Below are 23,252 nucleotides of genomic sequence, written 5' to 3' on the forward strand. Positions count from 1 at the left end.
TCCGTACCTGCGCGGAGATGTTGCTCTTGTTCTGGCTGTTGTCCTTCCTGTTTCGCCTGGCCCCCGTCAGCTTGGACAGCCCGAACCCGCTGCTGACGCGGGGCAGCTTGAACGGGGCGGCGGGGGCCGCCGTCTCACCCCTGCTGACGTACTTCCTCTCGTGGGCTGGAGGGAGGGGGGGGGGGGGGAAGGGGCACTGCAGTGAGTATTTTATACAGCGCCTACCGTGGCTCTCAAAATACTGTTCGCTGACTGGGGGGGGCACATCAGAATGCCAGAGCGCAGCGGTCGTTTCTCATTCTCCCGGGCGTAAATCTGCCAGCGCCGAGGCAGGAGAAAAAGCCCTCCGTCATTTACAGCTTGTAAATCGCTGGAATTAGAGCCTTCTCGGGGGCTTTAAAGCGCGAGGGCTTACGGTTTCTGCGCCATTTCGAGTGTGCCTGTGTGCGAGCGCATTCTTAACAAAGAAGGAAAAATGGGGCTATTTTCCACAGCATGTGCAATAAATTATAATCATTGTGGGGTGGGTGGGAATAGGGATTTTGTTTTTTGTGTCCATGCATATGGGAGTGCTGGTTAGTGTGCGTGGGTTTCTGTTCATATGTATATGTGTGTGTGTGTGTCCATGCCTGCGTTTATGTCAGTGCATGTGTGCGTCTATGTGGTGTGTGTGTGTGTGTGCCTTACTCTGTGTGTGTGTGTTGTGGGGTGATGTGTGTGCTGTTTTGTTGGTGTGTGTGCTTGTGCGCGTGTGTGTAACGGCGGCTCACCCAGGTGGTTGTGCCAGCTCTTGGCGGCGGGCTCCTCGATGAGGCCGCGGGCGGTGCCGATGTCCACGTGGCCGCGGTCGTTGGCGGGCAGGGACACCTTGAAGACGTCCTCCAGCATCTGCCGCTTGCTGTGGAGGAGCTCCGTCCAGACGCGGTTCACCGCCTTCAGCAGGAGCTGCCGGCCTGCGGGGGCACGCGCGCGAAGGACAGAGAACCCAAACAAGGAAAGTCACAAACAAAGAACCCGAGAGAAAGTTACAAAGAACCCGAGAGAAACTCACAAACAAAGACACGGCTCAGTGCTCCCACATGTAAAATCATGCTATTTACCACTTAGACTGCTGCATTAAAGCCAAGCAGCTGTTTCCATAGGTCATTACACTTCATTACATTACAGGCATTTAGCAGATGCTCTTTCCAGAGTGACTTACCTGCATTGCTTCAGTATATATGTAAGTACCTTTCTCCAGGGTACAACGGCAGTGTCCTACCCAGGAATTGAACCTGTGTCCTTCATGTTACAAGACCAGTTCCTTAACCATTATACTACACTGCCGCCCAAATCGACATCAAAACCAAATAATAAGATTTGCGCTATAAACTAGCCATGCTGGAAGCGGAATGAAGGGTGTGTTGGGAGTGTACAAGCCACTACCTCGTTGTGTGGTGGTCTACTGGTTTGTCGGACATGAGTGCAGGGCAGCGATCGTCAGACGAACCAGGGGGAGAGAGAGAGAGCAGCGAGCGGAAGCATCGCCCCCGAACCATTATCACGCCGCCGTTTCCTGGCTTGTGCAGGCGTACTCTCGAGGCGCGGGTCTCGGATGACCGGGGTCCATCATACTGAGAAGCCAGTGTGGGTCATGCCAAGCACTTAGCCTACCGCACTTCAAATCAAGTCCCTTCCAGGCTGGGTGCAGGGACTAAATGACGATTCAAGCGACACAGGACCCATCTTATACCAGACTCTTTACTACACTACAAAGCGAGCTAACCAGATACCAGAGAACATGGTTAATAAACTGCACAGAACCAGGAGTCCTCAGGCTTCTTTGCTGAATGAAGCTCTGACGATGGTCCGCTTTTTAATATCCTTTAAAGATATGCTAAATATGGACAAGAAGAGAGGCTTGGCAGCTCTCAGTTGATTGAGTAAATGTAACGCTGTAAAGCTCTCCAGTCCACACCTCCCGGACTGATAGATCACACTGGTAAAATGCTACTTCTTTAACTTTCTCAGATTACAAATTCAGTTTCCGAACACAGCCATCTGCACTGGACGGACCCCACGCTCACAGAAACTTTGTGGTTCAGAACGTTTTAACATTTTTCCCCCTATTTAACATTCTGCCACTACAGACCTCTGTCTCGCTGGATACTTTTACACACGTATTTAAGGTTTGCTAATTAATTTAATAAAAACAAAACAATTTGACTCCATGCCACAAGCACAGCTAGCTGGCTAGCACAGCTGCTTTTCTCACCTGGCTGGCTACTCAAAAATAAAAAATTTGGTTAATAGCCATGTAGGTTATATTCCCCAGTCAGTCAGCTCCTCAGGGGATACAGAGAGTCATGTCCCCCCCCCACCCCCTGCTCACCTCCCGGAGTGCAGGTGTACGAGGCAGTGCGCCAGGCAGGCGGCGAAATCCTGGTCGTGGTTGCCGGGGCCCAGGACCAGGTTGCGGTTGATGGTGAGCACGCGCAGGGAGTCCAGCAGGGCCACCTGCTGCGCCACGGTCTTGTGCGGTCGGGAGAGCTGGTACAGGACGGTCCGGTTCAGAGAGTGGTAGATGGAGTCCAGGGACAAGCCTTGCGACCTCCTCTTGGACTGGATCGTGGGGGGGGGGGAGGGGGGGATTGCACACAGAGGGACTTTGTTGAGTGATGCGTATTAGGGTTAAACCACATTGGAATGCAAGGAAGTATTAAGAGCAATACAGTACTTTAATAATAACCAAACTGTAGTTTCTGTTTTCAATGAATGTGAGTTTGTGTGTGCGTGTTTGTGTGTACGTGTTTGTGAGAAAGAGTGATAGAGAGAGAGAGAGAGACTGCTTATCTGAGAGAGAGAGGGAGCTTATTTGAAATGAGCCATGATTCTATTTTTTGCAGGTTGACACCATTGCACCATATGGTACCATTAAAAACATTTGGTCAATAAAACAGATTTGAGAAGCTGGAAAATAATATGTTCCTGATATATAAAATTACGTTACTATAATTGCACGGGAATAAAAAATTAAGCTGGGAATTCTGCCAGCTTTTCTACTGCACTCAATAGATAGCCGATGATTGACAACTGAGCTCCACGTTTCGAAACAGACAATCCCCTTTTCAGGTTTAAACCACATTATCTCCGATTAAGCAGTTAAACCGGTTTAATTGAGTGAGTGGCCTTGGCGGGAGGCGGAAGGAGGGGGGGACTGAATAAAAGTAGCACCCCCAACCCGCCGTTTCCCTTGGAAACAGACGCACAGCTTCATCGGAGAAAGAAGTGACGGCCTATCCCTGAAGAAGGCTGGGTGCAGACAGCTTGTGTGAGTGAGGACGTTCTCGGGTGACTTCGGTGGCATTGTAGGAATGAGGGGAATACAGCTGAATCTCGTGTGAGGGAGAGACATAAACACTTTGGGGGAACACCCATGTGTGTACTCATTCACTGTGAGTGGAATACACAGTGGACAAGGACGTGGGGCTGTGGGAGGCTGTGGGGGGGATGTGGGGGGCTGTGGTGGGGTGTGGGGGGGATGTGGGGGGGCTATGAGGGGCTATGGAGGGGCTGTACCTGTCCAATGAGCTGCACGATGAACTCGACCACCAGCTTGGAGTCCTTGTTGAACATGCCCTGCCACAGCTTGTCCACCACACGCTGGGTGAAGTAGAAGACGTTGTGCACCAGGATCTGATAGCTGCCCCCGCTGGTGACGGGCATGGACGAGTCCTCTCCTGATACACACACACACACACACACACGAGAGAGGGGATCAAACAGGAGCAGCCGCTGCGCTTGTAACGCAAATGTCACCGGTTCGCAGACAGCCCGAGGAAATACCGCGCTGTCTTAATGAAGAGCGTTTACAAAACGTACGCTCTGAAAGTCTCGCAGGGCAAGCGCGCCAGGCGAATCCCTCTGAAGAACAAAACCGGGGGAATGAATCCCCTGAGGCAGATCACCAGTCACGCACTGAATATTCTGATGAATAAGTAAAGGCATTTAAACTCGCTCCATGTCACAGGCTTCCCCTCCGTGCCTTAAAAGCAGCTTCCGCTCACACTCGGGAATTATTCCGGTCCAGAAACACTGGGATTAGGGATTGTGCGTGTCTTCTCTGACCAGTGCTCAAGCACCTTGGAATTTGACAAGGACAAGCAATAGTCCCTCACCAAAAAAAGACCCTAAACACCCAATATAGCCAGGGATATGTCAACGAACGAAAATGAAAATAGACTGTTGTTCCTGAATAAAGATCTAAATTTAGCTTACTGTAACTACAGGACATTGTTCACTGGTTTCACACTGGTGATTCACTGGTGATTTTCCAAGCACACACTTCCCCATTTAGCATCCTACCGCATAGCTCGGCTAAACCAGACCCCAGAAAGGTGCAAGCCAATAGGGTAGACGGCATGGGAGAGCTCCTTGTTATGGGGCCTCATGTGGTGAAGATCCCTTTCAACCAATGAGCACATTCATCTCAGTGTTTCCGTGGAGACTGGTCACGTGGCCTCACCCAGGAGGACGTCTGCAGCCAGCAGGTGCTCCATCACGCTGTCCAAGATGTAGGACTGGAACTCCTTCTGCTGGGTCCTCGTGGAGCGCTCGGGGGCAGCCTGTAGTCATGACACACAGGAAGAGCTCACTCTACAAAAACACCATAGAGTACACCAGGGGTCCTCATTCTAAAACAGGAGGCCGGCAAACTGCCTGTTTCATTCACCGTTTTCCAAAAATAGAAGCGCAGAAGGAAATCCGTTTGTTTACGTAAGCTGGAAGAGTGAGTCAAAATCCTTGAATTCTAAAGAAGATTCCACACCGACACATTAACCTTTTCAGAAAGAAAAGCAGACGCACTTACACAGCCTCTTCACAAAAGAGCTAATGCCTTGACACAAGTCAATAAATCAAGTAACTAGAAAAGAAAGAGTTTGTCAGCGAGTGTTGCAATATGAGGGAAAATCTGAACTCCTTCCTGTTTGAACTCAAAGCACACTTTGCTTTGTTCCCATTAATGAGGAAGCGGTTAAAAATGGCCTTTGACCATAGAAAAAATGATTTGGTGCTTCCTCCCAAACACAATAACAAAAACGACACCCACTCGCACCTTACATATTCAGTAAAGTAGCATAACTTCTAAGGAAGCAGCACACTCCATCTGAGGTGGAGGAAGGGCAGAACAGCGCTCGTACCTCCAGCAGCAGGTCCACGGTCGGCGTCTGCTTGCTGGCGGGGGTCACACACAGGTTGTCCATGATGAGCGCCCTCATGAAGTCGAAGACGTACTTCTTGGCGGGGTGGCTGGTCAGGGAGGTCTTGGTGCCCACGTTGCAGTACTCCGATTGGCTGCGGTTCATCCCCGCGTCTGCCGTGAAGGCCTCTGACTCCGAGGAGCCTGCCTCGTCGTCCAGGTCCGTAACCTGCAGCACGCAGGAGGAGGGTTAGGGTTCCGGTTAGGAAATAATCTCTCTTGGCATTGGCCATTCAGCTGACTGGAGCCTTTAGATAGGAAGAATTTTGTCCCTCTTGTGTTGGAGTGCATTTATTAAGTCCTCCTGGGGATACTGTGTTTCGTTTTAAACCTAGTGAGAGAGAACTCTTACAAGCGTTTTTACATTCCGTAAAATCACAAAGTGGTATCCTAAACTATGATTCGTTAAATGAATCAATGCTCTAATTTTATTTTTGTTAAACTCAGCCACCTGGTTTCTTTTGAAAATATGGAGAGTTTTTTAAAATGTATTTCATTCTTTACTCTAAGAAGCCACGCTGAATGTGGGCTGTGATTGGTTGAGTGTAAGGCGTAAAGGCCGTACCATCTCGGAGTAGGGCCTGATGTTGAAGGGGAAGACCGTGGCTGCCAGGGCGCACAGGAACTCAGGGCTGAGCCACATGGGTGCCAGGTCCGGCACGTTGTGGTAGAGGTAGCGGAAGAACTGCATCAGCGTGATGGGGTACTCTCTGAGCCAGGAGCCCTCCTCCTCCGACTGCCAGGGCTGGGGAACCGTACAAACATCACAGCACTATGACATCATCACGCCTAACCCACAGCTATGACATCATCACACCAAACCCATAGAGCTATGACATTATCACATCTGACCCACAGAGCTATGATATCATCACAGCTAACCCACAGAGCTATGACGGCAACACGAAAACAAACAAAAAATCACATCAATATGACCTCACATCTAGCCCATGTTGCTATGACATCATCGCAACGTCTAACCCAAAATCACTATGACGTCACCAGGAAAGGCAACAAAGCAGCCAGCACCAACACAAAGTCAGTTCCAACACTTCAAAATCAACAAATGAACACGACACCAGCCTTCACATTAACAGCAATATCAAATCAAAGAAAAAAAACATATTCCATATTGAGATATACACAGTAGTTTTCGGTGAACTACAACTGGCAGGTTGTAACCCATGTGGTTAAAGGAGAGCATAGAATGCGAGTGAGAGTGAATAAACGGCAGAGCTCCTCTCCTCACCAGGTTGAGCAGGCTGCGCAGCATGGCCAGCAGGAGCAGAGCCGCCTCTGAGCACACGCCGTGGATGGAGCCCGCCACCGCTCCGCTGGACGCCGGAACGCCGAAGATGAACGTCCAGATGGAGTCCAGGTCGAACTGCGGGGAGGAGAGCGCAACGTTTCCACACGCTGGTACCCATGAGGCACTGGCCACACACCGCGGGGGAAGCGTTGTTACCACATGCTATTACCCACAATGCACTGGGCTGACAGACTAACCAGAGGGAAGTGATTCGGTTAACACATGATGTTACCCACAATGCACGGGGCTCAGAGACTGACCACAGAGAGCAGCGATTCGGTTAACACATGCTGTTACCCACAATGCACAGGGCTCAGCGGCTGACTGCAGAGAGCAGAGCTTTAGTTACAGCATGCGGTTACGCATAAGGCACTGACCACAAGGAGCAAGTGCACAATTTCAAATTCTGAACCAGATTGTTATCCAAAACATATACAGTTTAAAGATGCCTACTGTTAAAAATGCAATCGGACAAATTAGGCAACTGAAAAATTAGGCATCCAGAAAAAAATAATAAAAAATAAAAAATACAATAAATAAGGAATCAGAAATTTCACATGTATTTCAAATGTTTTCTGTGGTACTGGCAGAGGTGACTTACGGCACATGGACAGTGAGTGTGGAGGCGGGGTTAGCAGAAGGAAAGGTCATACTAACATTTACCTGCAGGCTGTCCGGCAGCTTGGACACAGGCTGCTGCAGGAACAGGGCCATCACCAGGAAGTAGAGGTCCGGCACGTTGGTGTGCTTGGGCAGGAAGGTCTGGAGCACAGGGAACCCTGGGAAGTGGCAGGCGTCGCGGTTGATCTCTCGCACCGTGGACCTGCCCCCCGCATTGCGGCCCACGTTGAAGCCTGCGTGGGGGGAGGGGGGGAGACGGTGAGAGAGGCGCGAATTCCCCCAAAACCCACGGGACGTCCCCCCCCCCCGCCATGAGAAGGAAAGCGCGAAACGCGGCCCCCGAGGCTCACCCAGGACGGTGCCGATCTTGTTGGTGAGCACGGCGTCGGTGTGGTCCAGCCAGCCCCCGCCGCAGAGCCCCTCCCTGAAGCGGGCCAGGATGGGCTGGTTGCTGAGCAACACCACCAGCACCCGCATGGCGGCCGTCACGGTGCTGAAGTGCACGTGCTCCTCCATGAGCATCAGCAGCCAGTCGAAGCCCAGCGTACGCACCAGTTCCTCACATGCCCTACAGGGGGCAGACATGAGCAATGCAGGCAGTGGAGCATCAGCAACAAAATGTAATCTCATTTAACTGAAAGCCCTCAGGACCTAATCATGACTGGGACACAGTCAAACCATTCTCGTGAATCAGCCAGTTTATTTATTTATTCATTTATTTATTTATACACGTGAAAAAGCAGACATATTAAATTGTTATTAGCACGCTTATTCCCTAAGCGGTCCTCGATGGAAAAAACTAAAATAACAAATAGACAAAACGCATTTATAAAAAAATTTAAATGCACATGTTGGAATAATTATGGACTTATGAAGCAACGACGGCTGATTCATATCCGCACAAAAACCTCTGGACAGGCCTGACACCTGGACATGCAGCAACTGGCTGGAATGTACTGGACGGTCACAGTTTAAATAGCAAAAAATAATGAACTTTGAAGTGCAAGTATTACTAGTTAATGAGGTTCTGTGCCGTGGCAAGGGCTGAGACTTACTGTGCATTTACGACGCACTTCTCTCTGGAGGTGAACAGCAGTTTGAGCAAGATGTCCAGAAGCCTGTTCCGCAGCAGGATCAGATTGGCTGAGAGCAGCCCGCCGAAATCGTCTTCGTTCGCTGGGCGCGGAAAAAAAAGAAAACGTTTGCGGTTAACCGCGGTTCGAGTCGAGGGCGCGATTCAGCCGGGCGTGAACACTTCCTTCCTGTTTGCTGACAGAGGTGGTATAACGAGGTGAGAGTGTGACACAGGCACAGATGAAATTCTACAGGATCACACGCGCATGAGACAGCTGGCGCTTTACCTCCGTCGACTTTCTCCTCGCTGATGGCCTCCATGACCACAAATTTCTCACAGACCGCGAACGTGGGGAGGGTGGAGGAAATGAACTGGCCAACCCTGCAAAACAACAAGATACATCTGTACTGGATATACTTGTAATGCATTAGCGTGCGGTACCTCAGCTGGTGGTAGCTGTCTCAGGTGTGTAGTAATATATTAGCGTGTGGTACCTGAGCTGGTTGTAGCTGTCTCAGGTGTAATGTATTAGTGTGTGGTACCTGAGCAGGTCGTAGCGATCTCAGGTGTAATATATATGCGTGTGGTACCTGAGCAGTAGCTGTCTGTCTCAGGTGTGTAGTAATATTTTAGCGTGTGGTACCTGAGCAGGTCGTAGCTGTTGGGGAAGCCCTGCAGCAGCAAGCTCAGGACGTTGCTGATGGCGGTGATGGTGGTTTGGGACAGGGAGGTGTCGCGCAGAGTCAGCAGGAGTTTGGGGATCAGCTGGAACTCCCGGAGCAGCTTGGCGTTCTTCGCGGCCTCGCTGAGGGAGGAGGAAAGAACAGACTGAGACATCTGCATGCACGCACGCACTCGCTCACTCACGCAAACAGTCACTCACTCACGCACTCACTCACTCACTCACGCACTCACTCACTCACTCGCTCACTCACTCACTCACTCACGCAAACAGTCACAGCCAGCACCTAGGGACAAACACTGACAGAATCCCAGCCCGGGCCTCGCTTGCTCACCTGGATTCAGTCAGGAGCTCGATGAAGTGCTCAAACAGGGACAGGTGCAGCTCGTACGGGGCGTGGAGCCACACCTGAGACAGGAACAGGAAGTGAACAGCATTAGAGCGCAGTCTCCCACAGGAGGTTGCCGTGGGACGTCCTACTTACAGTCACATTTAAGAAACAAACAGATCTGTACCCGCAGTGTTGCACGCCGAAGAAACAAATTCAACCCTTTAAGGTGTGAGATCACAAATACGTGATTAGAATGTTCTGAACTGAACATTCTAATGCTGATGTAACAATCACTGCTGGTAACTGAAAGCAATGGAGTTCTAGAACACTGAATTTTGAAAAAACATTCTAGAAAATCTACTCCACAGCTTAAAGAAAGTATTGCCAGGTAAGCAGGGTTCATAAGGACAGTATAGAGGGTTGAGGGAGGACATCTTTCACACTTAACTGAGGGCACCTCGGATAACAGGGCAAAGTGGATAAATAGACTTTTTCACACAGCGTGACAGGGGTTTGTGACATTTTGCACTCTGAAACTTCACAATACATTTTTCACATTTATAGGAAGATGGTATGAAGCACCGATTGCTCCGCCCACTCAGTTCAGCTCTCCCTCTCACTGGACGGTAGGGCGGGTGTGGCCCTCACCTCAAAGTCGCACAGCAGGTCCTGGAAGGCGGTGGAGTTGGGGATGATGGAGGTCTCGTGGCCGCTGTCCACCGTCCCCACCAGGGAGAAGGTGAGGTGGAGGATGTGACTGTTCAGCAGAGAGCGCTTCTTCTTCAGCAACATGGCCAGCAACTGGGAGATATAACATTTACCCTTAGGTCTGTCCTACAGAACCAGAACCAGCTCCCTTATCGCTGTGCTACAGAACCAGAACTAGAACATTAACCCTTACCACTGTGCTACAGAACCACAACCAGTACATTCACTCTTTTCATATACCAGTGTTCATTACAGAGCAATCTTCACACCCACAACATTTACAATATGTACCATCAGTGATGAGCATGGGGCTTCGTACAGTAATAACCAGTGCCAGAGGATAGAGCGCTATCAATCTATGGTTCTGGTGAGAACCAGTCCCGTGTACAGTCACTGCAACAGCTTCCTTGAACAGCAGGCTTTGCAACCAAAACTACATTTCCCATGATTTGTCCCAAGCCCTTTGCCATGGACTGACTTGGTAGCCTTTGATCCGCTCCATCTCCTTGCTGGCCAGCGCGTTGCTCTTGACGACGCACACCAGAGCTTTCACTGCTGCGTACAGCCCCTCCACGTCTGACGCCATGGCGACCAGGCCCAGAATGGCGGCGGCGCCTCCGACGTACTGCAGGTTTGTGGCCACTGGCCTGGGCACGAACGCATGCACACCTGGAGAGGGCACGAGGAACATTCTTCAACTCTTAAAACCAACCATAAACACCACACACGTTCAGCACACATCTGACTGTGGACAAATACAACCCTTTTATTTTCGCAAGTGAAACAGCATTTTTTAAAGATCTTTCATACAGTCAGAAGGCTTGGAACAAGGCACCAATGCTAACATGCATACTGTGAGAATCAGTGAGCAGGAGGCAACAGAAGTTCTCATGCTAGAGGAAGAGACGGGGTGTGGAACGTGTTGGGGAAGTTTCCTCAATCTCCGCACTCAGTCACATTACGTTCCCCTGACCACCCTGAAATGGAGCTCCGTTTTAAGCAGGTCCTGATGGTCAGGGACGGTCAGCGTTGCGGTTGGCCCGACCGCAGGTCTTACCCAGGTAGCCGACGACCGCGGCGCCCAGCGTGCGAGCCGGGCCGTTGAGGTGCCCCGCCGCGTTGTGGATCAGCTTGATCGGCGTGGCATTTTCGTGGGAGGACAAGGTCAACTGGTGCACAGGTGACAAAAGGGACACAGCAGTCAGAGCAGGGTCAGGACTTCACTCTCCTTCCTCCAGGCCACAGTGCGCTGGGGATGACGGTACCACCTCCCTCCAGCAGGGCGGCGCTCACCTGTTTGGCGATAGCCTTGCTGTCCAGCTTGTTGTAGACCTTCCTGATCTTGGCCACGGTGAGGGTGGAGACGGAGAGGGCATAGAGGCTGAAGGACACCTTCTCCTCCGGCACCAGGGCCACAGGGGCCGGGGGTACGGCCTCCGCCTTCGAGTCCTTACCTGAGAGACAGGTGAGGTCAGTTTAAAGCACACTACCCTTTACATGGTACAGTAAATGCCCTGAATGTGAGAGGGCGGTACAGTAGTTTGGTTTGAGGTATTGGAAGGAAATCGCTGGGACCCATGAATAGATTCAAACAGCAATAGCTTGAAGAGTCACACAGGAAGAGTCATTCTGAGTCATTTCCTGCCCTTTGCTTTATTCAGAAGAAAACAAATTGCCTGAACTGCAGGGCAATATGTTTTTCAAGTATCTGCCTCCAACCAGATTAGGAACAAAGCCCCCCATTCAGAGAGGAACTATCTACTGGACGAACAGCAAGAGAAATGGAAAATCACATGCATACACGTATAAACATAAACGCTAGCACTAGCAAACACAATACACATATACAGATAAAAGAGAGAAGCAGACAAACGCAGACATAAGTGGGCACACACACATATACATATGCACACATATACACATACAATACACAAATGTTAATAAAACAGAGGGAGACACACATGCATGCACACACACACACGCGCGCATACATGCATGCACGCACACACACATACACACACATGCACACACACAGTACTCACAGGGCAGGTAAACAGCCTGAAAGCTGCCCACGTAGTTGGGACCCAGCTCGTAGATGGCAGAGACGCTGGCGGCCGGCAGCACTTCCTCCAGGAAGTGGGTGGGGCCCAGGCGCCACGCCAGCGAGGACACCTGCCGCTGGGCGGGGGGCGTGCCGACGTAGCTGTAGACTGTGCTCACCACCGGGGGGTTGGTGGAGCCAGACCCCCCCGGCGAGCTGTGAACGTAGTGAAGCTGCGTGCGGGACAAGAGAGGCGCCAGCTCATTAATATCATTATAACCTTTAATTACACACAATCAAATCAAATTAGCCCTTTTTGAAGAGTAGTTTTTTTTTTTTAATGTTTTTTTTAAAATTCTAAGTCAGTGTTCCAAAACTCCTTTACTTTCAATTACCAGTAGTGATTGTGACATCAGCATTAGAATGCTCAGTTAAGAACATTCTAATCGCATATTTGTGATCTCACCCTTCATGGGGATAATTGTACTATTATGACACAATGAGACTGAGTGGCCTAGCCAACGTGAGTCACAGCTCATCACTGCAGCGTGGATAACACGGCTAAATCATTCACATCCAGCTAAGATGGCGACGAACACAGCTCCACCGCTGCAGTTGTGGCTGATTCGGATGTCAGCACACCCCAGGTTTATCTGCGATCAAACGGAAACCACATCAAAGGATCCGAAAACGCGAGCCTCCCCTGGAGTCTTCCGCTGTAGTCTGATGCCTGCCTGAATATACTGTACATGCTAACCGCCAGGCCCTGTCAGAGGATGACCCAGCTGTCCCAATGGGACATCCTGTCAAGGATCGTCAATCCCCCACCCCCACCCCACCCCACACTCGCCGCCCTCTGCCAGGCCCCAGGGCTCATTGGGCACAGGTGTCCCGCCACCTGGCAGGGCTGTAGGCCAACACAATAGCTCTGACAAGAGCACATTTTTACAAGGGCTAGAGCGAGCTGCTATACGAGGCTACCCTCTTTTCCTTATCTATTACTTTTACTAGAGTCATTCAGTCAATCTTTATTGGACACAGTCTTGCCCTGGGGTTACTGGTGTAATTGCTTGTACTTCAACACATACAGACATACACACACACACACACACTCACAGGCTCAAATTCTGCCTGCTTCCATATGGTTTTATCAGTGTGTATTAAGTGAGTATTCAATCAGCAGTCATTCAAATGTTGAAAAAATCAGCAGCTCTTGCATCAGCATGTTTAATAGTTCGCACCAAGTATTTCCCACCACATCAAAGATTGTGCACTTCAAGATATCAGTCACATAGGAGTCTACACAGACATTTCTGCTTGTGGATACACAGTAAACCAACACACAGAGGCGTCAGCGCCCAGGAGAAGATAAATACCTTGACGGTATTGACCAGCTGGCCGTCAATGTAGACCGTGGCCGTGCTGTTCTTCAGCATGCCCTTGCTCATCACCAACACCAGGTGGTGCCACTGTCCCTCGCTGATGATGTCACCGCAGCGGAAGCGGGCGCAGCAGGGCAGGATCTCGTAGAAGGAGGACTCCTCGCTGAAGTCGTCCACTGCGGGGACGGGGAGCGGGAGAGAGAGAGCGGTCACGGTTCTGGGGGCCGACCGCTGCGGTCGCCAATTCAGCACAGACCTTTTCTCGTCAGTTACATTTTCCATTAAGTGTAACTGACCTTGCTACCATTAGGCCACTATATCCAGCAGTAAGAGTTACACAAGGGGCTAACAACTAGGGCTGTTTTATGGGAAAACACAAACAAAAGAATTCCCTTAGGGATTGGTAAGAGTTGGGGTTAAAGGTCAAATAGTAAAATGAGTATTGTGTATCTTCCTAAGCTGATAGATCACTTAATAATTACAAGCTACAGAACAGAGAACAGGTGCTATTTAAAGCTGAGAGAGAGGGGGTGGGGGAAATGCAGCCTTGGGTGATAACAGGTTTGAGAAAAATTCCATGTTCACACAATGCATTGGAATTCATTTCATTAATTGAGAAAGCCCAATACCACCGAGAAATCCTCATCCTCATTATGTGCCATTTTCAGTCAAAAAACAGAAATTTCAGCTCTGCACCTGAAATGTAAGCGACCCCGCCCCCTGCCGTTACTCCTGAATCCCGATTGGTCGGCGTGCCCGTGAGGGCGTGTCCCGGCGCTCACCGTAGCTTTGCAGCAGCTCCTCCTTGGTGGAGACGGTGAGCGAGCGGTCCTTGGGGGACAGGACGAGGGCCAGGCACACGTAGTGCTGCTCCGAGGAGGTGGCCCGCCGCACCACCGTCAGCAGGCGCACCGGGTGGTGCTGGGATGGCGTCCCGAAGCGCTCCACGCAGAACCAGCAGGAGTAGCTCAGGCCCGAGGGAGGGGGGAACAGACGCTCCCCTGGAGGAGGAAAAGACAAAAAAAAAACATTTGTCCCGTCCGAAGATTTGAGGGAAGGCACTCCTGATTTAGCCTTGCTTCATCGAAGCCCTGATTCAGTCACACTCATCATTATGAAGCAGCAAATTCACCATGAATACTGATGCTGATGAAGCTTTTGTTCCAGTATGTCTGCATGCTGATTTCCAGGTAATTGATTCCCATTGAATTAGAATCCCTAATGGATTCGTCCACCTTCTCCAGCAGACCGTCTGCAGCTAACATGGCAGAGTGAGCTTTGTTAACTGAGACGAGATCAAATGTGAGCTCTTGTCTCAGGAGTGGAGCGGCCATTTGAAAAGCACTGCAGCACAAAGAGCAGCGGAAATCAAAGCTGCATCCTTCACAATGGGCCTCGCCGGAAACAGACTCTAGGTAAGTGTCCCTCCAAGTGAACGTTAAGCGAATTTCGTGTGTTTCCAACAACTACTGTTATGCGAATATTCTGAAGAGGGCAACACCTGATTATGTAATCAAAAGAGTGCCAGCTATAAGACACACTTGCTCTTAGAAGAGTGATCATAACAGCCCTATCATGGTTATACATGTCAAAGAGGGAATGCAATGGTATATTTAATATACATTTTTTGGGCTTTCTGAGTGAGTGGATGCATGTGACTTAGGTCTCTTTTTTGCAATATTTCTGCGTCTTTTCAAATTGGAGGCGTTTCCACTCAGGTTTACTAAAATGAAAATTCAAAATTCGCATAAAAACAGGATGGAAACCTCATTTCTGATATCTACCGACACCTAGCTGCAGCAATAAAGTACAAAACAGACCGATGATAAAAAAATCGGCGGAAGCAAACAGACAAACACAGCAGATAAAAATAAACTGCGCTATTCCCAGGTTAAATCCTGCTAAAAGATATTTCTTGCCTGAACAGTACACCCCAAAACCAGCCGAGTTACGGCGTGAAATCGGGACAGGATTCTGTCAGGTAATGCGGCAGGAATGTGAATGAGCGCGTGCGAGCAGGGCTGCTGATGTCACGTTTAAATATAAAATATAGGCCAGGGGACGTGGGCGTCGGTCTATATATATATATACCCCCGTCTCCACGCGCGCCGCGGCAGCGCAGAATCTCCGGCGCTACCTCGCCCGCCCAGAGAGGCAGAGAGAGACCGGCGCGGCTCCATTAATACTACATGGCGGCTCCGGAGAGTTCCGCCGCCGCCGCCGCGCTAGGCAACAAGATGCCACCGCCAGCTGCTCTCCTCCTCCTCCTCCTCCTCCTCCTTCTCTTTAAGGAGGAGCTGAGCCTGAGAGAGAGAGGAGGCTGCAGTAACAAAGCGTGTTTATTTTAGTGCTGAAAGGCCGCGCTGAACGAACACTCGCGTCGGGAAGCCGAGGCTCGGGAGACAGAGACGGACGGACGCCGCCCCCACCGCGGCGGAGGGGCCGCGGCACTGACCGTTTCCCATGCCGCTGGCCACCGCCCCGTCGCTGACCCCGGACGCGTTGACGTTGTTGGACGGAGCGTTGTGAGGAGCCAGGCTGGGCAGAAACAGGCAGCTGTGGGAAGAGAAGAAGCAGTTTATTTACAAAGCCATATTTACAGAAGCTTCTAAACACAGCCCAAATAGTGGTGCTGCTGTAATTACACTGAAATAATGGGGGCATCAAAACCCTTTGCCAAAGATTGTATTTTCTCCCTTTGCAAAATCTAAACTCCAGCAGGAAAAATTACTCGCGTCAAATTACAATCTGAGCATGTACAGTAAAAACAGTTAGCCAGTGAATTCCAGCCACCACAGACTGGGGAAAGGTCATCGGTTGCAACAATGGCAGTGGGAGGTGTTTACACTTTGAAAAGTAGAATGTTGGAATGTTTTTATTTATTTATTCTAAGCCAGTGTTCTCAAAGTCCATCGCTTTCAGTTACTAGTAGTGAGTGTGTCATCAGCATTAGGATGTTCAGTTCAGAGAACATTCTAATCACATATTCCTGATCTTACACCTTAAAGGGTTAAACGCTCCCTGTGCCACCCAGGCGTCACACCTCTACTGGCCACCAGGGGGATGCGGTGTACGGGAGCAGCCGCGACCTTGAGCCTGCGCAGCGTCCAGGACCAGCAGCCCCTCCCTGCTCCGATAAGCCCCGCATCCCCCATCCACCCCTCCCTCCGACACACGTCAGTGTCCCCAACCCCCCCTGGCCCAGACGTGTTAATAAACACGGGGTCCCTTGGTGCTCTGCGTTTCCTGCTCAGACCGGCTGCGGCTGACTGAGACGGCTCCCTCCGTTAGCCACCTATCGGACGACCGCGCGGCGCATTAATATTTCACGCTTCCAGACGGGGAGTTATTGTTTTCCCTTTACGCGGCGCGGAGACGGCGCTGGGACACTTAGCACGCAGGGAGGGGCCCTTTTTGTGTGTGTGTGTGTGTGTGCGTGCGCGCGCGTGTCACAGATCCCCATGGGCCGCATTATCTTTCACATCACACGTGCGGTGGCGGCGGCGGTGGCGGCGGTGGCGGCGGCGGTGGCCGGGGGAAGCTGCATTACGGGCCGAGCGCAGCCTTCACGCGGCCGTCAGCCAGCGGGGATAATGACATGCAAACACATTCCAGAGCCGCTTCCCTCCCCAGCAGAGCCATAATCCTCCTCTCAGAGACAATGACAGGCTTTCTAAACACCACTTAAAATTATATACACACAGACGCAGACATATGCGCATTACCCACACACAGCATGCACACACACTCGTGCACACGCACACAGGCACACCGCATACACACACGCACGCACACACAAGCATGCACACACACACAAACATGCACACACACAACGCGCGCACACATACACACATGCATGCACACGCACATACTTGCACATGCACACACACGCACATGTGCACACACACGCACACGCACACACACACACACAAGTCTGTGTATTTATACTGTGTTTGTGCATTTTATATATCAACACACATTATAGGCCATAAGCCTTGTACATATACGAAAGTGTCTGAATATTAAATAACACATTTAAATAATGCAGGGTTAATTTCACAGTGCGTGTGAATGCAGAGAGCTCTCCCCAGTCTTATGACTGACTCACCGGCCTATCTAGGCTTGCGCTTCTTAAATGCACAGGTTTTGTGTGGGTGCAAGTGAGCCTGAAGCCTTCCAGTCCAACAGGCATTTGGGACAAAGAACAGTCATGAAGAGGCTTTTTTAAACAGGGTGAAGGGGGGGGAGGGATTAGGCTGTTCCGGGAACAGAGAAGTGGGAGGGGGAGGGGGAAGGGGGGGCGGCGCAGGGGACGGCGGGGTCTCACCCGAACCCCTCCAGCGAGGTGTCGAATTCCACGAAGGCCGGGGCGACCGAGGAGCCGTGCGGCCTGATGTCGTGCGGCGTCGTCATGGAGACCAGGCACTTGACGCGGGTGAGGGGCACGGTGCTGCCCTCGGGCGAGCGGACCAGGCTCCTGCTGATGCGGTACTGGCCGCTGTCCTCGCCCGCGAAGGCGCTGTCCGGCCCGAAGCCCTCCATGGACATGGTCATGCTGTCTGCAGGGGGGGGGGGGGGGACAGTGGCAGAGGTTAAAAAACCACCCCTGAACTCAATCGGGGTTCAAACGAGGCCTCCCTCACTTTCGCGCAGGGGCAATCCAGCCCTTTGTCCGCGCCGCGATCGCGACTTCCTGCCGTGTTCCGGCTGCCGCCTCGGACTGTGAAATTGGGGGCAGATTAGACCTGCCCCCGCCACCCCCCCCCACAGAGAGATGTCTGCCTTTCCTTTCAGCTGCCTTTTGTCCAAACGCAATTTGTCTGTTTACCATTATCCTGCTTTCCCAACGCCACTTGAAAAAAATGATTAACCTAAGGCAACAAACGAATAGAACGGTTTCAGAAAAAACCACTGGGCCTCGCTCAACGGACTGGCTCTTAGCATGCGTGTAACAGAACCGTATACTTCCAAACCAGCATCGCTAAATAAGGTTTCAGAGCCATTACAGGCAATTTCTTTTCCTAGTCAACATCATTTTCCTGGAAATTAATACAAAGAAAATGCAGTAACCAATGCAGTAACCGAGTAAGCTCACCAATCTGACAATAAGTTGACCAATCAGATTCAATTTCGCAACACAAACCAGCAACAAAACAGTGCATTACGTAAACCGTACAGACAGAGTGAAGCTACAACGGGAAGTAAAATCGGCCGAGGGCAGGACGCCCTTTCGAAACCAGGCCGCGAGAGCGAAAGGTTGCCGTGGCGACGGGACACACAGGAAATGGCGGGGGAGCGAGCGCACTCACTCCGGGCCTCGGCGTCGAAGCTGAGGGAGCTGGGCTTGTGCACGCGGTACTGCTTCAGGAGCTTCTTGTCCCAGGCGCCGCAGTTCAGGGGGTTCCCCAGCCGCAGAAACTCCCTGAGAAAGAGGAGGGAAAAGGCGCTATATAACCCCAGTGCTATTAAACGGTACGACTACAGGAACTCCGCTTAGTGTGTGGATGTATTTCAGTCGTTAACAGGGATTTTTCTACATGAGGGGAAAAAAGAAGTATCACCCTCTTTCCCCTCACAATCTTACATATCCCTGAAAACCGGACTGCTTGCATTTTATTTTCAGGTTTCAGGTTTTAAAATCCCTGAAAGGCATTTGGACTTGGTTCCCGACGTGTACTCCTGGTTTCTCAACCTCTTTAAAAAAAAAAAAAAAAAAAAACCTGATTATTATTTATTTGGCAAGGGATGTAAAATGATTGTTGTCTGTTATTGATTTTTTTCGAAGGTAGGGCTTTGAGCAATCGAATACATTTCCCTCCGTGTCTGTGAAACATCAATAAGAATCCAATAACCACATTTAACAAAAACTGCGCAGCAACAAAATGTAACACATTCATTAGAGTAAAAATTTTTTTAACACTGAGAAAAAGACAATCAGCTTACACAGTAACCTGAGGACAGGGAATTATGGCTGTTCTACTGAAATATCGCCGTTCCGCAGGGAATCCACCGAGGAAACATCGACGCGTGCGCCGAGAGATTAGTTTCCCATTAAAATAAACGGCTTTCAGGAAAAAGCAAACACCCTGTCCGACTGGCCGCGTGGAAAAGGAACCGGCTAACGCGGACGCTCGGATGAGTCAGCCTCAGCAGTTCTCTCACACAAAGGGAACTTGAGCGAAACTGAATTTGAAATCAAAATGTGATTGATTTCCATTTAGCCGCAGGAGGAGAGTTTGCCTCAGACCGGTAACAAGGCCCGACGTCGAGAACAGAGGAAGTATCTCAGCAGACAGGTGGTAATTACACAACCGCGGCGCTGAGGGGAAGCTCGGCGCTGCGTGGCGCAGGCACATAAAGTTTAATGAGAACGAGGCAGTTCTGCTTCTCCGGGCCCTGCTTCACGTCTGCGGCCTGGAGAGCCTCCAATGCTGTCTTAGGCGACGCTAACGCTAATTCACCGTCCTCCAGGAGAGAGGGAGGAGACCTGGCGGGGTGTCAGTTCCCACCCACCCCCCCCCCCAGAAAGTAATCCGAGGATCCCCGAGAAGTGAAAGCAGAGGTGTGTGGTTTCTTCCGCCCGTGAACTCGGCCAGCTAATATCGCTAATTGGGTCTGCCTCCTGGCTGAAGCGCTGCGCTAATTAGCGAATCCTGGGGAAGATTAACTTTCTGAACCTGGATTTTCCACCTCCGAGCGAAAGCGAAAGGTGAAGTCAGTCGGTGCCAAAGTCTGACTTTATGACAAGTCAAGTCAAGTCACCCTTTATTTAAAGTGCATTCCACAAAGGTCTCAACACACTGTACATTTAAAAACAAAATAAAAGGTAATAAAAATACAATACACACAACTGAGCAATAGCATAACAACAAAAATGACAACACCAAAAAAAAGGCCTACACAGGTTAGCCAGGGGAGGGGGCGGAGCCTGAGGTTTACCTGAGCACCATTGGCTGCAGGGCCTGGGAGGCCAGCCTCTCGAAGGTCCTCTGCAGGGGCGGGTGCAGGGGGTGGTCCTCGTCGCCGAGGGCGGAGCTACAGCGCTGGAGGAGGCGGGAGTGAAGGCCTGCCTCACACAGGACCTGCTGGTTCCGCTCCGAGTGCACCAGCAGCTGCAGGATGTTGGCCACCGCCAGCTGCAGGTCTAGGGCATGCTGGGAAAAGTGTGGCCAGGAGGCGTGGTCAGTCTCACAGCCACTAACAAATATCTCACAGCCACAACATCCACCACCACCACAGCGCAATATCCTTTACCCGTGTTAGAGGCCATTACAATACACACACTATACACACAAACAATAATGCTAAATGCTTTTGCACAAGCTCAAGTTCTTAATAAATCAGGCCCAATGTGTTTGTTGTCAATGTGTTGTGATCAGTAATGACCACTAACTATAGTGCCGGTACACTTCGTGTAGCATAACATCAAGACTGAGTAAAAAAATAACTATTCTAGTAGAATTCTGTGTTAACTAGAGTAGGGGGTTGGTCAGTCGGTGGATGTCAGAACTGAGGTTTAACTGTGGATAGACCTAAGGTCTGAAGCTGTACGCTGTGGAAAAACTAGGCGGGAGGTTGTCCTGGAAACAATGCTCGCCATCTGCGCCGGATCTTTGCTTCAAACGCGGGACATGAGAGGTGGGGGTGGGGGGGGGGGGGTGGCAGGACGTACCTCGGGCTGGGTTTCGGAGCTGACCGAGGCCAGCAGGTCCAGCATGGCCAGCCCCGCCCCGGGGTGGATGACCACGGAATCCGGGGCATGCTGGGAAGGGTTCGCCGCGTGGACCTTCGCCTCCGCCGCGGCTTTGGTGGGCAGCGACGGCAGGGGGGCGGACGATCCGTGATAGCCGTGTCTGCGGGGAAACGCCGTAGGGTTCAGCGTTTACAGGAAGTGACCTCAGACGCAATGCAATACGCTCACACAGCATACACACTCAGCCTTTCAGTCTCCTACATTACCTTTCTGGATTTAAATGCCACTTCAACCAGCCATTTCTAATTGAGAAAAATAACTTGGCTGAAATAAACAGAGTGAAGACATTTTAAATTACTGTGAAATTATTTGAAGACGCACTTTTCGGAGAAAAGCGACGGTGTGAAATTAGTCCACGCTCCACAGAAAAACCGGTTTGCGTCGCCCCCTCTCTTGGCGCGGAAACGGGGGAAGGGGGCCGGACGACGCGGCCGCAGGAGCCGCCTGATTGGACGGAGCGGGACTCCTGCGGTTTCGCCCGCTGTGGGCTCTATGCGAACCCGTCACGCGCTGCGAAATTTCGCTGATCGTCTCTCTCGCCTCTGAGCTAGCGAGCCGGCCGCGCCCGATGCTAATGCGGCCTGATGCTAACGCGGCGTGTGGATGCGTGCAGGGCTTTGTGGGGTGCGCACTCTCACGGGCAGAAGGGAGGTTTGGATACCATGTGCGTTAGCGGCTAAAGCTCCTGAGGAAGAGTTCTGGCAGGCGTCAGCATGGAAAGCAGCTCGATCAGACTAAACTCACTGATCCCAGCCAGAGGGAGGAGAGGAGAGGAGGGGAGAGGCAGGGAAAGGAGAGGAGAGGAGAGGAGGGAGGGAAGCAGAGAAGAAGGTAGAGGACAAAGAGAAGGGGAAAAGAGGGAAGGAGAGAGGTGGGGAGAAGAGGGAGGAGAGATAAGGCAGAGGAGAGAGAGAAAGAGAAGTGGAAAGGAGGGAAGTGAGTGCAGAGCGCAGTACCTCTTCCTGGAGAGCGCTGGTGTGCCCCAGGGGGAGGGCAGAGAGGTCTCCAGCGTCAGGCAGGGGGGCAACTGCTCAGCGCGGCTACTCACACACACCACAAACGCACACGACAGACACGCATGCACCACACACACACACACACACACCGCACACACACGCATGCACCACACACACACCACACACACATGCGCACACACATGCGCACACACGCGCACACACACACACACACACACACACACACACGCACAGCAGAGGCCAGCCAGGCAGTGGCGGAGGTTAGAGGGAGGGAGAGAGAGAAGAGGGAGGGAGGCAGTTAGTCGCAGTTGAAACCAGAGCTCAAAGCAGAGAGGAGAACTGCAGCAGAAGCACATGCATAAGTCTGTCTGTCTGTCTGTCCATCTGTCTCTCACACACACAGACACCCTCACGCACACACACATTGGCACACACGTAGCCAAAAAATCAACGTGCAAGTCAAAGTCTTTACCGCACAGACTCCATAGATAACACATGAAAACGGATGCTTGTTCCTCCATATCAATCAAGAGTGACTTTCAATTAATCCTCACAAGAGGTGATTTCCCTCTGACTCTGGCAACCACCAGAGTCAGGAGGGGGCTGGCCCCTGACCCAGAAATGCAGGAAGTGGCGCAGGCCGTACCAATGCATCACCAGCCTGCTTAATGATGGAGGAACCGCGACCTGCTCCGGTCCCAACAGCGCAAAGGAGGGCGCAGAAAACGATTTACAATCCGACAGGCGTCGCAACGGCACGCATTAAACAAGAGAACAACCGGTTCTGGAATCACAGGACCTGAATAACCGTCAGTGTGTGTGTGTGTGTGTGTGTGTGTCTGTGTTTTTCTTTTCCTATCGAACACAGGCAGTGTCTCGGAAATAAATGCGAGGGCTAATTGATTTTTCTCCTTTAATGCCTGAGGCTCCGGGAGCTCTGCAGGGAACTTGTGCTTGCAGGTGAAATATCTTCACTTCCAGCAGAGCCGCAACCAGCCGAGCACAGGAAATCAAACCAGGCAACCAAAGAGGAAGTCGATAATCATTTAGAAAACCTGACAGAGAGTCACAGGGTTCTATAAGAGCTTTTATACTACCTATACCGCCTTCAGCCGAGCACCTTCTGTTTGAGACACA

At 51.2% G+C, this 23,252-nt stretch overlaps 1 protein-coding gene across 1 annotated transcript in view; it reads right to left on the reverse strand.

The window, feature by feature from the left end:
• wdfy3 (WD repeat and FYVE domain containing 3) overlaps nt 1–23,252 on the reverse strand; it is a 67,681-nt gene that overhangs the window by 16,460 nt on the left and 27,969 nt on the right. The window contains 27 exon segments of the mRNA XM_064353219.1: nt 8–165; nt 771–991; nt 2,372–2,601; nt 3,559–3,719; nt 4,505–4,604; nt 5,181–5,408; nt 5,805–5,984; nt 6,489–6,623; nt 7,206–7,402; nt 7,520–7,737; nt 8,225–8,345; nt 8,531–8,625; nt 8,888–9,049; nt 9,261–9,334; nt 9,906–10,058; nt 10,444–10,634; nt 11,023–11,134; nt 11,259–11,419; nt 12,008–12,239; nt 13,383–13,564; nt 14,171–14,389; nt 15,844–15,944; nt 17,716–17,947; nt 18,698–18,810; nt 20,328–20,542; nt 21,061–21,241; nt 22,098–22,181. Coding sequence (XP_064209289.1) covers nt 8–165; nt 771–991; nt 2,372–2,601; nt 3,559–3,719; nt 4,505–4,604; nt 5,181–5,408; nt 5,805–5,984; nt 6,489–6,623; nt 7,206–7,402; nt 7,520–7,737; nt 8,225–8,345; nt 8,531–8,625; nt 8,888–9,049; nt 9,261–9,334; nt 9,906–10,058; nt 10,444–10,634; nt 11,023–11,134; nt 11,259–11,419; nt 12,008–12,239; nt 13,383–13,564; nt 14,171–14,389; nt 15,844–15,944; nt 17,716–17,947; nt 18,698–18,810; nt 20,328–20,542; nt 21,061–21,241; nt 22,098–22,181 — 4,456 coding nt within the window.

Source organism: Anguilla rostrata, chromosome 10, assembly GCF_018555375.3.
Source record: "Anguilla rostrata isolate EN2019 chromosome 10, ASM1855537v3, whole genome shotgun sequence".
NCBI classification, from domain to species: Eukaryota; Metazoa; Chordata; class Actinopteri; order Anguilliformes; family Anguillidae; genus Anguilla; species Anguilla rostrata.